Source organism: Corylus avellana, chromosome 6 (genome assembly GCF_965113065.1).
Source record: "Corylus avellana chromosome 6, dhCorAvel1.hap1.2, whole genome shotgun sequence".
NCBI lineage: Eukaryota > Viridiplantae > Streptophyta > Magnoliopsida > Fagales > Betulaceae > Corylus > Corylus avellana.
In genome coordinates this window covers 23,948,968-23,967,163 of record NC_142495.1, presented here as the reverse complement: position 1 = coordinate 23,967,163, position 18,196 = coordinate 23,948,968, and the positions used below count along the sequence as shown (strand labels likewise).

The 18,196-nt window shown below is 35.0% G+C and overlaps 2 protein-coding genes across 2 annotated transcripts; one reads left to right on the top strand and one right to left on the bottom strand.

Annotated features, from left to right (window-relative positions):
* The first annotated feature begins 6,192 nt into the window (after window positions 1-6,192).
* On the top strand, window positions 6,193-8,033 carry LOC132186096 (cytochrome P450 76T24-like). The gene is made up of 2 exons (XM_059599898.2): window positions 6,193-7,128; window positions 7,258-8,033. Exons 1-2 carry the CDS (start codon window positions 6,232-6,234, stop codon window positions 7,867-7,869), a joined length of 1,509 nt encoding a protein of 502 aa, XP_059455881.2. The 5' UTR covers window positions 6,193-6,231; the 3' UTR covers window positions 7,870-8,033.
* Window positions 8,034-10,370: 2,337 nt separating this feature from the next.
* Window positions 10,371-16,945, bottom strand: LOC132188826 (AUGMIN subunit 7). The gene is made up of 9 exons (XM_059603383.2): window positions 16,741-16,945; window positions 16,517-16,602; window positions 16,145-16,206; window positions 14,744-14,835; window positions 14,408-14,533; window positions 13,273-13,363; window positions 11,871-11,978; window positions 11,451-11,549; window positions 10,371-10,978 (listed from the first exon to the last, which is right to left on the bottom strand). Exons 1-9 carry the CDS (start codon window positions 16,872-16,874, stop codon window positions 10,778-10,780), a joined length of 999 nt encoding a protein of 332 aa, XP_059459366.1. The 5' UTR covers window positions 16,875-16,945; the 3' UTR covers window positions 10,371-10,777.
* Between the last annotated feature and the right edge of the window lie 1,251 nt (window positions 16,946-18,196).

Below are 18,196 nucleotides of genomic sequence, written 5' to 3'. Positions count from 1 at the left end.
TCCTGCTTCCAAAACTTTTTTTTTTTTTAAGTACATTTCATTAATGATTAAACCAAACCAAAAACAAATTAAGCAGGATACAAAGGAAAACAGGACAAGATCAATAAAACCAACTTTTTTGGAAGGATTTGCGTATGCTTTCAAAAACTTAACTCATGTAATTATTGTACGGCTAAATTGATATAGAGTGCCTATATATCATTGAATTTATGGGCATTCTTTAATAAAGGTTAATTCAATGGTTTGAAGCATGCCACATCAACTTAGTTGTATATAAGATTTGAGTTTGTAGTATTGCATGTTCATGAAAATTTGTTGAGAGCTAGTTCTGAATATATATAATCAAACTTCATGCCAGTTCCATGTGTAATTAGTTGCAAGTTTGAGTAAACATTACCTTTATGTCTATTTAAAATTGATGTGGCTTTTAAAATTATCATTGAATTTGTGATAGATTATAATTTAATAGTAATTTTAAAAGTTACATCAATTTTAAGTTGATAGAAGAGAGATATAAGAATAACGTATATCATTACTCCTGTATTAAGAATTATTTTTCTTTTTATGAAGTATTCATTGACTAAAAAAAATTATTGGGGTGTTAGCTTATGAGTGCTGTGTTGTAGTTTACTGTGTTACAAAGACAAGACCTTTTGAGCTCATTTTTTGTTCTTTCACTTCAAGTTAGTGCATTGAATTTCTTGCTAGCACTAGTATTCAATTTTTTATTAAAGGGTTATATGACCGTTTGGAACCATTGAATTTCTTGTCGGCGTTTATAACTATAAACCGTTAGTCTATAATGACCATTCAATTTCTACGCTTCTTTCTCTACGCCTATATAACTGTTTGTCCATGAAATTAGGATTTTTTTTATGTTCATTTGAATGATAATATCTAGTTACTTATATTGTAATGGTATTTTTATTCCCTAAAAAAATTATAAATAAAAAAAAAAACAAAAAAACAAAACAAAACAAAACAAAAATATCAATTCAATATGACTAACTGGATATTATCAAATTCAAATACACCGGAGAGAATCTTGTCCCTTGTCCATGGCCCTTCTATAATCGTTAAATATTAGCTTACAAGTAATGTCATAATGATGACTATAATTTTTTTTTTTTTTTTTTTTACATATTCGAACAAGGAAAGAGGGATTCAAAGACATTCGCTTTATGAGACGTGTCCTCCATCCAATTAAGCTACCTCTTGGGAACTAGAATAAGGACTAGAGTTAGTCCTCCTTGTATCCTCCCAAACACAACGGCTTTTAAAATCACTAATAAATCAAAATTTAATAATAATCATTTTAAATTTAATGGTAATTTTAAAATTCACGTCATTGGTTCTCATTCTAGCATTACTCAGCACTTGAAAATTACTACTTTGAAGCTAACATTCTCTATATAAAAGGCTCACTAAAGTGCACTTGAAAATTACTACTTTGAAGCTAACATTCTCTATATAAAAGGCTCACGAAAGAGCACTTGAAAATTACTACTTTGTTTACGCTCTTTGTTCTAAAAATTCTGAAATTGTCATTTTACAAGATAAAAATAAGGGTTAATAACTTTTTTGGTACTTGGGTCTTAAGGTTTTTCCTTTTTCCTCCTAGGTTTTTAAAACGTTACTAATTTAGTACCTCACCTATAGGAAAAGACAAAATCAATACCTCTGTTATTTTTCGTCAGTCCCAACTAACGGAATTCCACGTGTCACTCCCACAATACGCCACGTGTCCTAAAAAAATAAAATAAATTAAAAATTTTAAAAAAATTAAAAAAAATTAAAAATTAAAAAAAATTAAAAAAAAAATCTCTCTCCTGCATCCTTTCTCCTTCTCATTCTCCCTCTCCCTCGTCGTCTACCCAACCCTCCTCAACAAAGCACCCATTCGGCCAAGAATACCCAGAAAATCAACGAAGCACCCAAAACACTAAGAAACAAAGCAAATCAACCCCTTAGAAACCCAAAACAAGGCAAATCCACCACAACCAAAACAAAACAATCGACCAACCGGCCAAAACACCTCCAAAAAAAAAAAAAAATTGGACAAAACCCAACCCAAAAAATCAAACAAAAATAACCCAAAATCAAGCCTCAACTTCAACCGACTAAGACTCGCCTTGGTTACCGGCGTGGATGAGAGAGAAAGAGGTGACCCACCGGTGTTTTCCATCCTATGTCAATCCAGTGAGGGTGAGTTTGGCCGGTTGGGTGATGGGTTTTCCGGTTGCGTTCGCTGTATTCGGTGGCCGGCCGTTTCCCGTCGGTGAGGGGGAGAGGGAAGAGGAAAGAGAGAGTGTGAGGAGGTGGAGGAGGGTTGGGTTGATGATGAGGGAGAGGGAGAAGGAGAAAGGATGCAGGAGAGAGCCTTTTTTTTAATTTTTTAATTTTTAATTTTTATTTTAGGACACGTGGCATATTGTGGGAGTAACATGTGGAATTCCGTTAGTTGGGACTGACGAAAAATAACGGAGGTATTGATTTTGTCTTTTCCTATAAGTGAGGTACTAAAGTAGTAACGTTTTAAAACCTAGGGGAAAAAAGGAAAAACCTTAAAACCCAGGTACCAATAAAGTTATTAACCCTAAAAATAAAAATATAAGTTGTTGTTCTATTAGCCTTCATTTTTTAAAGTATCTTCTTAACAAATGTAGATGCTATATGAAAGAATTTATAATCTATGAAAAAATTTGTGGGCCTAACTCATCTCATAAAACCGGTTCAATAAAAGAAGGTTGCACATTTCTTGTAAACTTGCCTAAAATCTTGTCCACAGGTAATGTGGGATCATTCCTCAACACCCTCCCTCACATGCAGCCCAGTATTTTTCCTGGTCTTTGTTACGGTGTAAGTAGTGTGGGTCTCATTCGTATTGTGGTAGGCTCTGATATCATGATAAATTACCAACTATCCTAAAAGCTTAAACTAATAGAAAGAGATAAATTACTTAACCAATACTTTAACACTCCACATCTCCTGAACAGGGGTAGCTTGCGCCAACCACCCCAGATCGAATCTGGGGTGACCGGCGAGCCACCCCAGGCCATGGGAGTGGCCGTGTGGCCACCCCTAGGCCTAGTGGTGGCTGCCGGCCACCCCAAGTGGGGGAGGGATGACCAGCTAGCCACCCCTTCATCTCCCTTTAATTCTGGTTTTTTTAAAAAAATAATAATAATAAGTTAATTTTTTATTTGATATGTGATATAATCTGGTGTAGTTGAGCTTTTTTAAAAATCTTAAGTTTGGTAAATTTAGCTTAGGTGTTATCTTCTTATTGGTTGTACAAAACTCACATTTTGTGCAAACTCCTTTTCTAAGTTATTCTCTATGGGCAAACCCAACTCTTTTTTCACTCAAAAGGTTTTTAGAGAAGGACGTTATTGACTTCAAAGGTAGAGATTTCGAGCTCATTCCCTTTGGAGCTGGAAGAAGGATGTGCCCTAGATTGCCTTTGGCAAATCGGATGGTGCATTTGATGTTGGCCTCTCTTGTCTACCACATCGATTGGAAGCTTGCAAATGAGATGAAACCACAAGATATCAACATGAGAGAGATGTTTGGGGCTTTCCTTAGATAGAGACGAGCCTCTCCAGGCTTTTCCCATCAAATTAGTGTAACTTTCATTGCTTTTGTTCTTTGCCAAATATGTATGTGCATGTTTAGATCATGTGTTTGATATTAGAGAAGTGTTATAGTGCAATAAAAATACTATTTTTTGCCCATAAAAGTTCTAGGTGGCAAGAGGCTACAAGCTCCTACGTGGTTGCCGCTAAACAAACTGTGGTTAGGAGCCTGTGGCCTCTTGCCACCTAAGACTTTTATGAATCAAAAATTGTCTTTTTATTGCACTATAGCATTTTTGGGCCAAAAATAATATTGTTGGGTGTGACTTTGAAATATGCCGTGTCTTGTGGGCCCATCCAATTTGCCTTATATTTGGTGTTCTCTTTGTATTTTAACCGACTTTAATTTTTATGATACAATTAATTCACGAAGTCGTTAGTTTTTTAAACTATAATTCAAAGATTTCAAACAACAACTAGAAGGGAGGGTTGATTCAGAGTAATGCTATAAGTCTCTCTTGTGTCTCTCTTGAGCCCCTCCAAGAATGATGTAGTTATTAAAATAATCATTGGGCTTGTGATTAATCATTATTAAATTTTGATCAAATGATGATTTTAATAGGCATATCATTCTTGGAGGGACACAAAAAGGACTTCTAGAAAATGAATAATGATAGGCAAAATTATTTAATATTGATAGGAAAAATTACACCTACCAATACCGACCCAACGACCGATCCTAATGTATGTGCATGTTTAAATCGTGTCACGTGTGTATGATAATAATGTTGGACGTGACTTGAAACTAAATATCAAGTGTTGTGGACCCATCCTAGTTGCGTTTATAGTTGGTGCTTTCTTTGGACTTTTTTATATGTTGTCCTTTTATGCAAGATATAGATGTTGGGCAGTGATGGAGCTAAGATGTTGTTCTTGTAGGGCGGAGGGCGGGACAATGGTTTAATAATTAATTAATATAAAATAATGTTATATTTTAGTACATTTCATATAAAAATTAATATAAATACTTTATTGAATAATGTTACATTTACTTTCACTTTTTTACATAAATTTTTTATATTTATAAGTGGCTCTTAAAACTATCATTAAATATAATATGAATTTTTATTGAATTTTTATTCAATGATGGTTTTGAAAGTTACATCTAAGTATGAAAAAATTGTCTAAAGAAATTAGAGTAGATATAGCATTTCTGTACTTCATTTATTTCAAACACCTCAAAAAAAATATTGCATACTCAATATTAATTGCTTCTATATTTAATTATCTATCAATGCTATTCTAAAATAATATTTAATTTAATTTATTCAAATTTACTGCATTCTCATACCTATTAGTATTTTTACTTTGCATTTTGAAAATATATTCTAAATTTTTTTATATTTTTCATTCCATAATAAAATCAATTGGGTGGCTGAAATGCCACATATTTCATGCCATATTAAGTGGCTGAAATGCCACCACAAGGTGAGTTGACGAAAAAAAAAGGAAAGGACAATTTGGTCTTGAGAAAAGAGAGGGAGAGATCGATCGACTAGTGTGTGAGAGAAAAGAAAGTTTGAGAGAGAGAGAGAGAGAGAGAGAGAGGGAAAAGAAACACTGTAGTGGAGGAGAAGTGAGAAGAAAAAAAGAGAAATCATGAGCGAGATGGAGAAACTACTGTAAGCACAGAGAGAAGAAGTGGAAGAAAGAAGGAGAAGGAAGAAAATGAGCAGGGACAAGGGCAAGAAAACTGTGAAAACTACTTGTTAGAATTTTTTTTTTTTCAAATTTTTTTGTAAGGTTCAGGTTGCCTGCCCGGCCGGGCCGGCCCTACCTATATCTTCCACTGTGTTGTGGCGTATTTGGTACGTAAAACGACTATTTTATTAAATAAATAAATAATTATTACTGATACTTTTTTTAAAAAAAAATAAAAAAAAGTGAAGCGGAATATCTATTCATGCTTCGTAGTTTAATAACAACACATATGCTCTCATTAAAATTGAACATAAATTATTGAAATACTCAAGACATATATAAAATAATAATGATAAAAATAAGGAAGAAAAAAAAAAAAAAAAATCCCTTATCGTATAATAACATAGGGAACCCTTACCAATTTTGTAAAACTCATGACATTCTCAATTATACAATTACAAAGTTTAAAGAATACATTTTGGTATCAAAAGCTAATCCCATAATAAGTTTCTTAATAATTTATTTATTAAATTGTGGACTTTTGCAATAACATTGAAGATTTTGATCATTCATGATGTAGTCTCCAATGATTGTTTCATTGGTTATAATCTATGTCTATGTCTTATGAAGTAAAAATCATTCAGTTGAATCGGTATTTATATTTTATTCTTCATTCTTTATGCTTTTGTGTACACAGAGTTAGCTTCATTTACTTCCATTGTCATTTAGTAAACTTTGCAATAAATCAAAAGGCAACTTCTCTTATCTTGTACAATAATTGAGGTGTTGTACATTGCTGACTTGGTGCTTTTTTCAATTATGTCCTGCAAATAACGTAAAAAATGCATCGTTTAAAACGATTTTTTGTCTTGTTTCTCCGACCAAATTGCCTTTATAGATTAGTGATCTGATCATATCCCATTATTATCTTATCTCTGAATACAAAATTGAGTGAATGGAGTACCTACCATTTGTTCTGGCAGTTTCCTTTGTGTGGGGATTCATTCATCTGCTCATCTCCGGTCTACGACGCCGGAACTCTAGCTCACCCGGACTCCCCCCAGGGCCCAGGCCTTTTCCGATCATCGGAAACATCTTGCAGCTGGGCAAGCTGCCTCATGAAGCTGCTGCCAAACTCTCAAAAACTTATGGACCCCTCATGACTCTCAAGCTCGGGAGCAGGACAACCATAGTCATTTCCTCCCCAGATCTTGCCAAAGAAGCACTGCAAAAACACGACCACGTCTTCTCCGGCCGAACTGTCCCGGACTCCGCTCAAGTACTCGACCACCACAAATTTTCAATTGCGTGGCAGCCCGCATCGGCTTATTGGAGAAACCTCAGGAAAGTTTCTGCCACGCAAATATTTGTTCCAAAAAGGATCGATTCCACCCAAGCAATTCGAAGAAAAAAGGTGCAAGAACTAGTAGATTACATTGAAGAAAATTGCGGCAATGGTCAGGCGTTGGATATTGGTCGAGCAGCCTTCACAACCGTCCTTAACTCCATCTCAAACACATTTTTCTCCGCTGATTTGGCGGATTTTTGTTCAAATACATCCCAAGAGTTCCAGAGTCTTTTACTGCGCATCATGGAAGAAGCTGGAAGGCCAAATATTGCAGACTACTTCCCAGCACTTAGTCTACTTGACCCACAAGGTGCACGCCGAAGGATGTTGGTTTATTCTACAAAATGGTTTGGGATTCTGGATGATATAATCACTAAACGAGTACAATTAAGGGCATCGTCAAGGGGCTGTATGGCAAGCAGCGATGTACTTGATTCCCTCCTCAATCACGTTGAAGAAGATAATTCAGAATTGAGCTACGACGATATTAAACATTTGCTTGTGGTGATTTAACCACTACCTTTCTTGATTTTTGCTTCAAAAGCTATATATATATATATATATATATATATATATATATATATATATTTGTTTTTCTCATTATAATTGTTTTTAAATTAAATTTTATTTCAGGATTTATTTTCTGCTGGGATCGACACAACAGCAAGCACGGTAGAATGGGCGATGGCAGAGTTACTCTACAACCCAAAAAAAATGGCAAAAGCCCGAAAAGAACTTGAAGAAGTGCTTGGCAAGGACGGGGTTGTTCAAGAATCGGACATCTCAAAGCTGCCTTACCTACAGGCAATAGTGAAAGAAAACTTTAGGTTGCACCCAGCAGCGCCTTTCCTGGTTCCCCACAAAGCTGAGGCTGACGTAGAGATGTGTGGCTTCACCGTCCCCAAGAATGCACAAATACTAGTAAATGTGTGGGCAATGGGACGGGATTCAAGCATATGGCCAAACCCAACTCTTTTTTCGCCCGAAAGGTTTTTAGAAAAGGATGGTATTGACTTCAAAGGTAGAGATTTCGAGCTCATTCCCTTTGGCGCTGGAAGAAGGATGTGCCCTGGATTGCCTTTGGCAAACCGGATGGTGCATTTGATGTTGGCCTCTCTTGTCCACCACTTCAATTGGAAGCTTGCTGATGAGATGAAACCAGAAAATATCAACATGAGAGAGATATTTGGGCTTTCCTTACATAGAGCCGAGCCCCTCCGGGCTATTCCCATCAAATTATTGTAACTTTGATTGCTTTTGTCTCTAAGCCTAGTACGGATGTATTGCATGTGCATGTGTAGATGTATCATGTGGCCTCTTCCTTCAAACCGTAGCTTAGCCCCCTAGCTAGGTTAACCCATGGTTGTGACGTGCTTGGAAGTGCTATATAGTATTGTGTATTTGTTTATGATTGTTATATTTACTGCTTTGGGGGACGGAGTAATAATACAAAGAAGAGTAAATCTTTCTTAGAATTCTTACAAAATATATATATGATGTAACTTTTAAAATTATCAATAGATTGAAATTTAATAATAATTTTAAAAAGTTACATTACATTTGAAAGAACTTTAGAAGGACTCTAGTCTTCCTTATTAGAAACCATACATTTCAAATTGTTGAGATTAACGTGGGTGACTTGAAAGACATCAAGTTAGAGCTTCAATAAATTAAATACTTCATTCATTATTATAATAAGCTGTGTTACATTAATATTTATAGACTATCAACTTATTTGCTAAGATTTAAAAATAAATAAATAAAATAAGGCTCCATTTGTTTCAACGTAAAATGTTTTCTGTCATAAAATGTTTTTCACTAAAAACATACTTCCAGTGTTTGGCGTGTACGAAAAATCATTAAAATATCTTTTGTATTTGCATTCAATCATATTAATTACCTATAAAAATAGGCTTTTATTCACAACATAAAAATAATAATATAAAATAATTAAAAACTAACCTAACAATTTGAGTTCCGGCAAGTTTGGCTATGGTTTGCGGGGTTTGACCGTGGTTTGTGGGGGTTCAACAGAGTCCAAGTGGTGGTCCAGTGGTTTGTGAAGGATAAATTTAAACTTGAAAAATGGTTTACAAAATTTTTTAAAAAATAGACCATTTTTTTAAACTAAGAAAGCTTTTTTGGTCAAATATAAAATATTTTTTGTTTGACTATTATTTTTTGGTTTGCGCCAAGCATTCAAAAAATATTTTATGTCGAAACAAACGGAATATAAGGGTTACAATTGACAACTATTAAGTGAACACCAATGCTTGAAGAATACTAATGAGACAAAAGCCCTAAAGCATGATCCCTTCTTCTTCAAAGTAACCTTTACTACTAAAAAAGAAAAAGACTTCTTCCCTCCTAGACTCAGATATATTTTCTTGTCGAACGCCTTCCATGGATAGTTTTCATATTTGTTGGTTGTTAATGCCAAAAATTAACCTGTGATTATGCACGTTCAGTCTTCGATCTGAGATCCCTGCAAGACAAGCAAACGTAAGAGTGGTGCGCCGCGTAGGGGGAAGAAGGCGACAACACCACCTCCTATAGTTAAAGTAAAGGTATACAACAGAAAATGAAAGAGATTGATGATCATGCAACTATGCAAGCATACCGGATCCTTGCCTTTAGCCAACCTTTATATAGATGTGGTATTGGTTTGATTGGATGCCTGGGACGTTAGAAAGTATTTTCATAATTATGGTGGATTTGTTACCTCTTTGTTGCCATGTGCCTCAAGTTAGGTGCGAGGTCCCTAAGTGGCCGTAAAATCAAGTTTAGGCTATTTGAATATTGGGCCAACTGATTATTGGGCCAGTGGAAAATGTAAGCCCCAATTCAGTAGCCCCATTCCCTTTGACTACTTGGGCCTTCCATTGGGAATTCCTAACTTTAATAGAAATATAGCAACATGTAGTCTGTAGATAATAAAAGATAGCTAGTGTGGACAGTTGTTAGCTCTACTCCGTCAATTATTGTATCAATAGTATTCTCTACCTCCTCTAAATGGATTAAATTATTACTGCTTATTTTATCATGCTTTATTTAATAAATGTTTTTTCTACATGTTACACTATTATTTCTTCTTAAAATGCATCACTGTATATATATAAATGCTCTAAATGTTAAGATGGTTTACAAAAAGAACCTAGCTAATGTCACTCAAAGAAAATTGAGATCCACTGCGATAATGGGAGAATTGCTAGTGGATTTTTTTTTAAATTCTGGCCATTCATTTTTATCCAACAGCCACAAATTCGCAACGTGTCCTATTCGATATAAAATAATAAAATATTATGTAAATTTTAAAAATAAATATAAAATAAAATAATAAAATAATTTTTTTTTAAACATGGGGTGGTTCAGCCACCCCATTTTCCCCGAGGGGGGCTCAGCTTACGGGGGTGGCCAACCACCCCCAACCAGCTTTTGGGTGATTTTATAATTTTTTATAAAAAAATATTACACATTCCAAATTTTCTTCTAAAAGTTGGTTCCCAAATGATGTCACCATCTCATAAATTGGTGACATACTTCTCAAAATAATAAATATCACGAAATGATGACACATCATTTGAAAACTAACTTTTGAAAAGAAAATTTGAGACGTACAACACTCATCTATTTTATATTCTTTATATGGGGCCTTTGTTCTATTTTTTTTTTTTTAATCCCCAATTGGTACCAAATAATTCAGGACGGCTTGATTTTGGCCTCCACAAAAGCTCAAACAAATTACAAATGTAAACGGCTACGTTTTTGTATTTCTCAAGAAACTGAAGAAAAAACAATGGCACCGCGTTTTGGAGCCCACACAGCACACCACCCCTCTACCAGCTGGTTAGGGCTGGGGCTGGCTGAATAATAAATTCAAAACAAAATTGTTCAAATAAAATTAGTATGTCACCTTCATCTAATCGTTATTGGACCTAAAGCTAAAGCTACATATCATGACAAGCCTTTGTCAAAGAGAGAGAGTTGTGAGACAACCAAACTTCAAAAAGATTCACAGCTGCGAGCCTTCCTGATTTCAAAGATATATACGGCTGTCAAACAGCAAACATGGGGTGTTCTAGTGTATTTTCTCCATCTTTCACAGCATTAATCCTGCATGGCAGATTGCTTTGTTCAACGTGCCTCTTGTTGTTCATCGTAATTTCACCCCCTCACCCTGCTCGCGAGCAATGGAAGCTGAGAGAATTCCGAGGTCACGGTTTAAGAATGTCAGTGCCGACTCACACTCGGAGATTATTCTCGTGACGGAAGAAGGCTCGCCCGCAACAGTTTCACACGATCCAACAGCAAGAGCTGCATGGGAATCTCGAAGATTCCTCAAGTTCCCTAGGAACTACGATCAATGCAGAAAGGTCATCCAAATTAGTGGTCATATCAGTTTCTTCAGAAGGACAAACAACTCTTTAAAACAGTCCATGACATAAAAAGCACAAGACTGCATATCTATGAATGTGTTGTAATTAGACCTGCATCTCAAAGAATTTGGATCTAAGATGTAATTTTGTGACAAAAATTTGCACTTGTATCCATGACTCCATGAAAAATAGAAAAAAGAAAAAACAGAATTATCCCTTTTTCTCAATCAGATGCCTTGTAAATTTTGAAATAATATAAATATTCATACAATATACAGCATCTTATGTTAGTAGTAATAAATTGCTATGAGTATCTTAACTGGGCCTGTGTCAGTCTAATATAAAAACTAAAAGGAACCTAATAGAGAGATGTTCACAATCACAACCAGATAAAAAGGAAAAGCATAAGATCAAAGATAAAACACGCCAATAATCTACAAAGAAATATACCTTCAAAAGCATCTTGTATGCCTCCAATAAGCGATTGGCAGCTGGGCCAAACCCATGGAGCTGTGGTACCTCCATCATGTGCGTCCAGGGACGAATTTCCTACAAAGAAAAGAAAAAATGAAATTCATAAACTGTGGAACAATATGTGAGCGTAGAGCTACAGCGGTTGTAAAAAAATTCAACAGATTCTATCTTAGAACTTTTCAACTAAGGATAAGGCTGCAACAAATGGTAAAACTCCTTAGGCCAATCAAACCTTATATGTGAACGTGAAATTTATGAAAAAGCATTACAATTCATCAGGTGAAAGCATATAAAACATTCAGCAATTATATAGCATGATTCTTCAATTAGTTGGCACAAGTAAAAGGAAAAGTGAGATAACAAACATTCTAAAAGAAAAGGAAGAGCAGGCCAGACCTTGGTGTAAATCATATTAAATGATCTTGCAGTTTCTAGAAAAGATTCCAAATGTGCCCGCAATTGGGATTCCACCTCTGCATACTCCTCATTTGGGTTGTAAGCATGCTATATGCATAAAGGCAAAATAATGACCGCAGTGATACAAAAGGAAGAAAATAAAAAATACATTACTATAATGGACAAATTACCAGTGTACATAGGAAAAAAAAAAAAAAAACAGTAAATTCAAAATTGGGAAGTACATCCCACAGAAAAAAGCGGACTAGATCAAATCAGAAAAATAAGTTGAAAACAAATGCGAAAATAATTCTTTACAGGGATAAAGGGGGAAAAACAGACATGCTTATTTATTTAATTTTTATTTCCTTCAAGTCAAGATCCAAACCTATAATGTACTGCAACCAAACCCTATCCATCTCCGACTTGTGCAAAGGCCCAAGGACAGACAATTGTTTTGTCCTTACAAAATAGTCTCAAGACTTTGAGCATAAATTTCATAACTACAGATAATAGTACTCAAAGTTTTTCTTGTAAAAGTTACTAAAAGCACAAAAAGGAACACAATTCTAGTACATCAAAAACATAAAAGAGAAATGACTGAAAGGAAAATATAACCAAAATACAAACCAAGTTCTGACATGACAGACAGCCAAAAAAAAAAATACAGAAATGAGACAAAGAGATGCTCCTTTCATCCTGAGACAGCAGCAACCTTGAAACAAATACTTCAATTGCATCACAGTGAGCTCTAGAAGTTTATATGCTACTTTGAAGGGGAATTCTCTACAACTTTACATTTTTAATATGACTAATTTGTGCCAAGAACAAAAAGAAAATATGGAAGGAATAAATTACGTCTACTTTCATCTAAACAAGAAAATGATGGAAACATTTCATAGATGTTCTTTGCTAAAATAGGAATCTGAGAAATGTAAGATCTGCAATATAGCCTTACCTCTTAAAAACTAATGGATGCCCATGCAATAACAGGTGGGAGAAGAAGTTGACAAACTAAACTCAGTTATTATTGACACCTTCAAATGAGCCGACTTGATAGGTTCTTGATTTATTGAGGAACAAAAAATTGACTAGCAATTATTTTGAGTAACCGTGATATAAGAAGATGCATGAAATGTTAAAGAACCTTCACTTCTAAAAGAAGCTATCAAGAAGTGGGCCAATAAGCAGAAAAGATTACACTAGGACTTGAATCAAAGACCTAACAAACAGAGACTCTATACCGTGTTGTATAACCACCAGTCCTAAACGGTTAACACAGAAATGACGATATCAAATATTTAACTCAGTGAAGCTGATAAAGCCACTTAGTAGAAACATGTTACAAGAAACTCAAAAAGTAATTGTGAAAGACTAGTCAGGGGCAAGGAGCAGGGATAACCTTTGATGCCAAATCGTCAACCTTCAGTTGAAGATTCAATAGTATCTTTGATTGCTCTGAAAGCTTCAACTCCAGCTCAGAAACATCTGGCCTGCAAACAAACTTCCACTAAAAAACTTTCCAAAGAAGAAAAGAATTGACTGCAAATTAAGTTATCTATGGGTTGTAAAACAAATGTCACTTCATTTAAATAAATAAAGAATCGAAATTGTCATTTTTTACTAGTATCATTCATTTTGTGGAGCAGCTAAAAGCCTCAAATGGTGGAGCAAGATTCTTGTTGCCAACATAATAAATATAACAGATTGTATAAAACAACAAGAACAGCAAACATTTTGGTACTTCTAATAAATACTTATTAAAAAAATAAAAAATAAAAGGAAATGCTGGTTGCAGTTGGAGTAGCAAGAGCAGTATAAAACAACAAGAAAAGCAAACATTTTGGTACTTCTAATAAATACTTATTAAAAAAATAAAAAATAAAAGGAAATGCTGGTTGCAGTTGGAGTAGCAAGAGCAGTAGCAGCAACAACAATAACAAATAGTAGTGGTAATTCCCAAAAGAATCTCTCTCTTCCCCCACCCCACCAAACAAAATATACTCTTTCTATACTTGTTATTTACTAAATGAACCAGGAGAACCCTAGTATACCTATTTCCTAAGTGAACCCAAGAGAACCCTAGTATACCATCAACATTTTCATGTTGGCCCATTCCATTTCTACAATGTTCCAAGTTTCAAATGGTACATCTGTAATAACAAATGTAACTATCATTGACATATTTGCGAATAGAATTCGTGATCAAATCTTTTATATATGCCAAGACAAACATTCCATCTAAAGCTTGAAACAGTTTCATTACTTCCCCAAGTTCTGATGATACCTAACAACAACTCCGATATGTTCCAAAATCATTTGATTATATTTCTTTATAACAGATAATACTGACTATGTGTACAGGAGCACTACATAAGAAACCAAAAGGACAGTTCCAAAACTGAGAGAATCTGGGGATTTCAAGGTTATCTAAAAAAGGGAAAGAAAATCTTAAAGTTCACTTATGATGTTGTATACTTCCATAAGTAGTCTTTAGGGAAAAATTTGAAACACAAATGGGAAAAGAATATCCTTACAGTGGATATATTGATTGAATTTGAACATCTGCAGGGAACAACTTGCACTCCTCGGAGAATATTTGAGCTTGTTTTTCTGCAATAGAATCTATAAGTTGTATATCCTTGTTCACCTGCTCATCGATGCTGCACGAAATAGACATAAACCAAATTTCAGTTTCAAAAAACCTTGAGAAATTAGAAAACAAATAGTATGCATTTATTATTCAAGGGTGGGATTAATAAATCAAACACGTGATTGCTCTTCATCAAACATGAAAACTAAGTTGTCAACCAAATATAGAACTTAGAATCCTACTACCTCCATTACTTATCAAAAAAAAAGAATCCTACTACCTCCATTCTGGATTATCAGCATAGATGCTTGCCTCTACAAGATCAACAATAAGACGAAGCATTTCAGTGCGATCTTCATAGCTTCCTCGTCCCTGAAATAGTAGGACATTGCATTAGAAAAGTTGAGAAAATTCACATGATCGTGAGGCTTACTGCATTCTAATATAATGCAGAGTGCATGATGTTCCATTAACATATGATCCACAGATTTTGATTTTTTTTTTGTTTTTAATAGTAGTCATAAATTCGTTGCAAAGCATAAAGGCGCAACCCAAGTACACACGAAGTATAAAAGAGAAACATTTAGCTACAAGCAGAAAAAAGATCTAAAAAATATTAACAGTACCACCACTCCTAGGCCCAACCATGAATCCTGAATAAAGACCCACATTTACTAAAGAATAAATCATTTTACTTAACACCTCCATAACAAATAACAAATAGAAATGGAAACAATGGGTCTTCCTGTCTCAGGCCAGGGGAACTACTAAAGAAACCCATAGGAATGCCATTCACCAATACAGAAATGCACACCGAGGAGATACAAGATGCTATCCATTTGCACCATCTTTCTCCAAACCCACATCTTCTCAACAAATACGAGAAAATCCAAACTGACCTGGTCATAAGCCATTTCAATGTCCAACTAACATAACATGAAGGCTTGGCTAGATGCAAAATGTGCCATGTCCATCAAATCTTTCAAATCATCTTTTATCTATCTTTTTTTCTCTAATATAATCTATTCTAACTTCTATTACAAACTTAATTCCCCACGGTTATGCCAAGATATACATGTTCCACCTTTATTCTTTCCATGAAGGAGGTTACATCTTTTAGTACCCCTAGCATTTTTCGAAAAAGAAATACAAAAGTTTGTGAACTAGTTAGGGAACTCCAACCATAATATTGATTTCAATTTGGTTTCCCTGAAATGTAAGTCAAATTTGGTTGTCTTCCTCTAGTAAAATTGGGCTGGCCTTGTACAATCTTGAGCCATTTTCAATCCACATTGTGGCATTCAATTTTTGAAAAACCTATTGCAATCCCTTGTTAAGACAATGTCCATATAAGACCGACAAGCCATCATAAACTGGGCCAATTCATCATTTATAGCAGTAAAAGTACCTAAATTAACAGGCCAACACTCTTACAAAGGTACTTAGAAAAGCAACAACTATATCGACGAATATTGTAATTGCAAGAGTACAATTGACAATAACTATCCCTTTGGATACAAATAATAATAATAATACCAAAAATAAGCATTCAACAAAAATAAGACAAGACTCATTTCCACAGATAAAACGCGTATGGAGTAAAATAGATAAAAGCCTACAGCATTAGCGAAACAATATTAACCAATATATTGATAAGTATAGGAGGAACTGAACAACTAACTTGGATGGCTTCTGTATCTATAGTAGTTGTAAATCCCAGAAACTTTGCAATCTCCGCCAAATCTACGCAAAAAAGGAATTTGCATTAGCAATAATAGCAATAACTAAGATATGCTTAAATAGTCCTAGCCAAACAATTAAAGGGGCGCAAAGTCGGTACAAATGTCACAAATTATGTAGAATGATATGAAATTTGACCAGGTATTAAACAGCAAGAGAAACACCACAAGCTTTCAGAATATAGAGAACTTTAGCTAAGATGGCAGATCGATACAAGGCTGCTTGGAAAAATTATTAATTACAAAACTTTTGGTTCATACCAGTCTGCCAAAGTATGTAAATCAATGGAACGATAATGAATGAGAAGGCTTACATTGGATGCGAGAAGTCTCTTCGTCACGAACCATGGCATCCCCTTGCTGACTTTGTTGCGAGAATGGTGATTTATCACCCAATAGTCTGCAACAAACCAATTTAAATCGAACTCTCTTAAAAAACCCAAGGATCGGGATCATTTTGAATTGGATGATTTGGAAGAAAGAAGTAAAACAAATCGGGAAAAGATAGATCTAAAAGAAAAAGGGAAATTGTGGGGACCGGAAGAAGAGCCACTCGAGAAGGGCGTAGCGCTCCATGCCAGCAAAGAGGAGAGACTGCGCAGGAGCATTGGCTCTCGAGTAATTCAGCGTCGCCAGTTTCTTCTGTATTTCTTCCATTTGCCTCGTCGCCATTTCCTCTCGCTCCCGACACCTTCCGGAGGAGTAAAGCAGAATCTAGGGTGTGCTCACTGCTCAGTGCACTGGAATGTTAAAATTCGAACCACGTTTGAGGCCGTTTGGGAGTGCGATTTCAATAAGTGTGATTTAAAAAATTGCGTTTTTAAAATTGCACAGGCGTTTGGTAAAACATACTAAAAATTACTTTTTTTATTAATTGAGTGTTTAGATAATATTAGCATATAATTGCGGTTTCATGACCAAATTACCAATGAGGATGAACAAGACAAAGAGGATGAAGAAAAAAAAAAGAGAGAAAATAAGGGTTTTAATATATTTTAGGTGGATATTCTTGGTATTTTTTTCATTCCCGTTCTAAAAAAGGTAACTATTGCGCCAAATATCTTTTTAATAGAAATCGTGATTTTGTTTTAAATTCGCACTTTTTCAAATAAGCACCCTCTAATCAGCTTATGGAAATCGTAGATTTTTTTGCGATTTTAAAATTTGCGTTTTTAAAATCACAATCCCAAACACCTTAAAGTTGCGGTTTGGTTTAAAATCGCAGATTATTTTTTAAAAAACGCACTCCCAAACGCACCCTGAGTCAAGAATGTCGTTTACACGATTCTATTCGCATCAACAAATTCGTTCAAGCCAGCCGCTATGCAGGTCATTCCGATCCAACTGATTTATAGGTCGTACCAACTTGACAATGTAAATTGTATAATGTCTCAAAGCGCAAAACAGCACATATTAAAATGACAATTTATAAAATTTTTAGAAAAAATAATAATAATAAGTAAATTGATCCTTATGGTTCAGCATTTGATAAAAAAAAATTTATATACGTTCGATGCGAACGGGGTGTAAACGAGCCGAGCTTTGGCGAGCTTGGCTTGTCCGGGCTCGGCTCGTTTACTTTGAGGCCAGGCTCAAGCTCGACATCGACACGAACCTAGAAATGTTGCTCGAGCTCTACTCGATAGGGTTGGAACCCTATTCGAGCTCGAGCTCAAGCTCGATTAATTTTGGGATGTATATGTACATGCATTTGGCAAAAATGATTCAATCCTAGAATTCAATATTATGTGAAAGACCAACACCCATCTGTTTAATAAGACGAAGATACTTTTTCTGCTCTAATTTCATCAAACACAAACCATAATTCAGTAAAAAACAGAAACCCCAATGGCTATCTATCCAAAAATATTTACACATTTTTCTGGGGAACCAAACAAACACATCAAGCGGCAAAACCCCAAACCACCCAACACCCAAGAAGAAACGGAGAATAAAAAAAAAACCCAAAAAGAAAAGAAAAACCCACAAATCTT

Bases quoted from the DNA above. Each gene is read 5' to 3' on its own strand.
- LOC132186096 (XM_059599898.2), top strand. From the start codon at position 6,232: ATGGAGTACCTACCATTTGTTCTGGCAGTTTCCTTTGTGTGGGGATTC. The intron at 7,129-7,257 runs GTGATTTAACCA...ATTTTATTTCAG, and splicing joins ATATTAAACATTTGCTTGTG to GATTTATTTTCTGCTGGGAT.
- LOC132188826 (XM_059603383.2), bottom strand. From the start codon at position 16,874: ATGGCGACGAGGCAAATGGAAGAAATACAGAAGAAACTGGCGACGCTG. The intron at 11,550-11,870 runs GTCTGGCCTGCT...TTTTCTTTGTAG, and splicing joins TTAATATGATTTACACCAAG to GAAATTCGTCCCTGGACGCA. The intron at 10,979-11,450 runs GTATATTTCTTT...CATTGATCGTAG, and splicing joins CATACAAGATGCTTTTGAAG to TTCCTAGGGAACTTGAGGAA.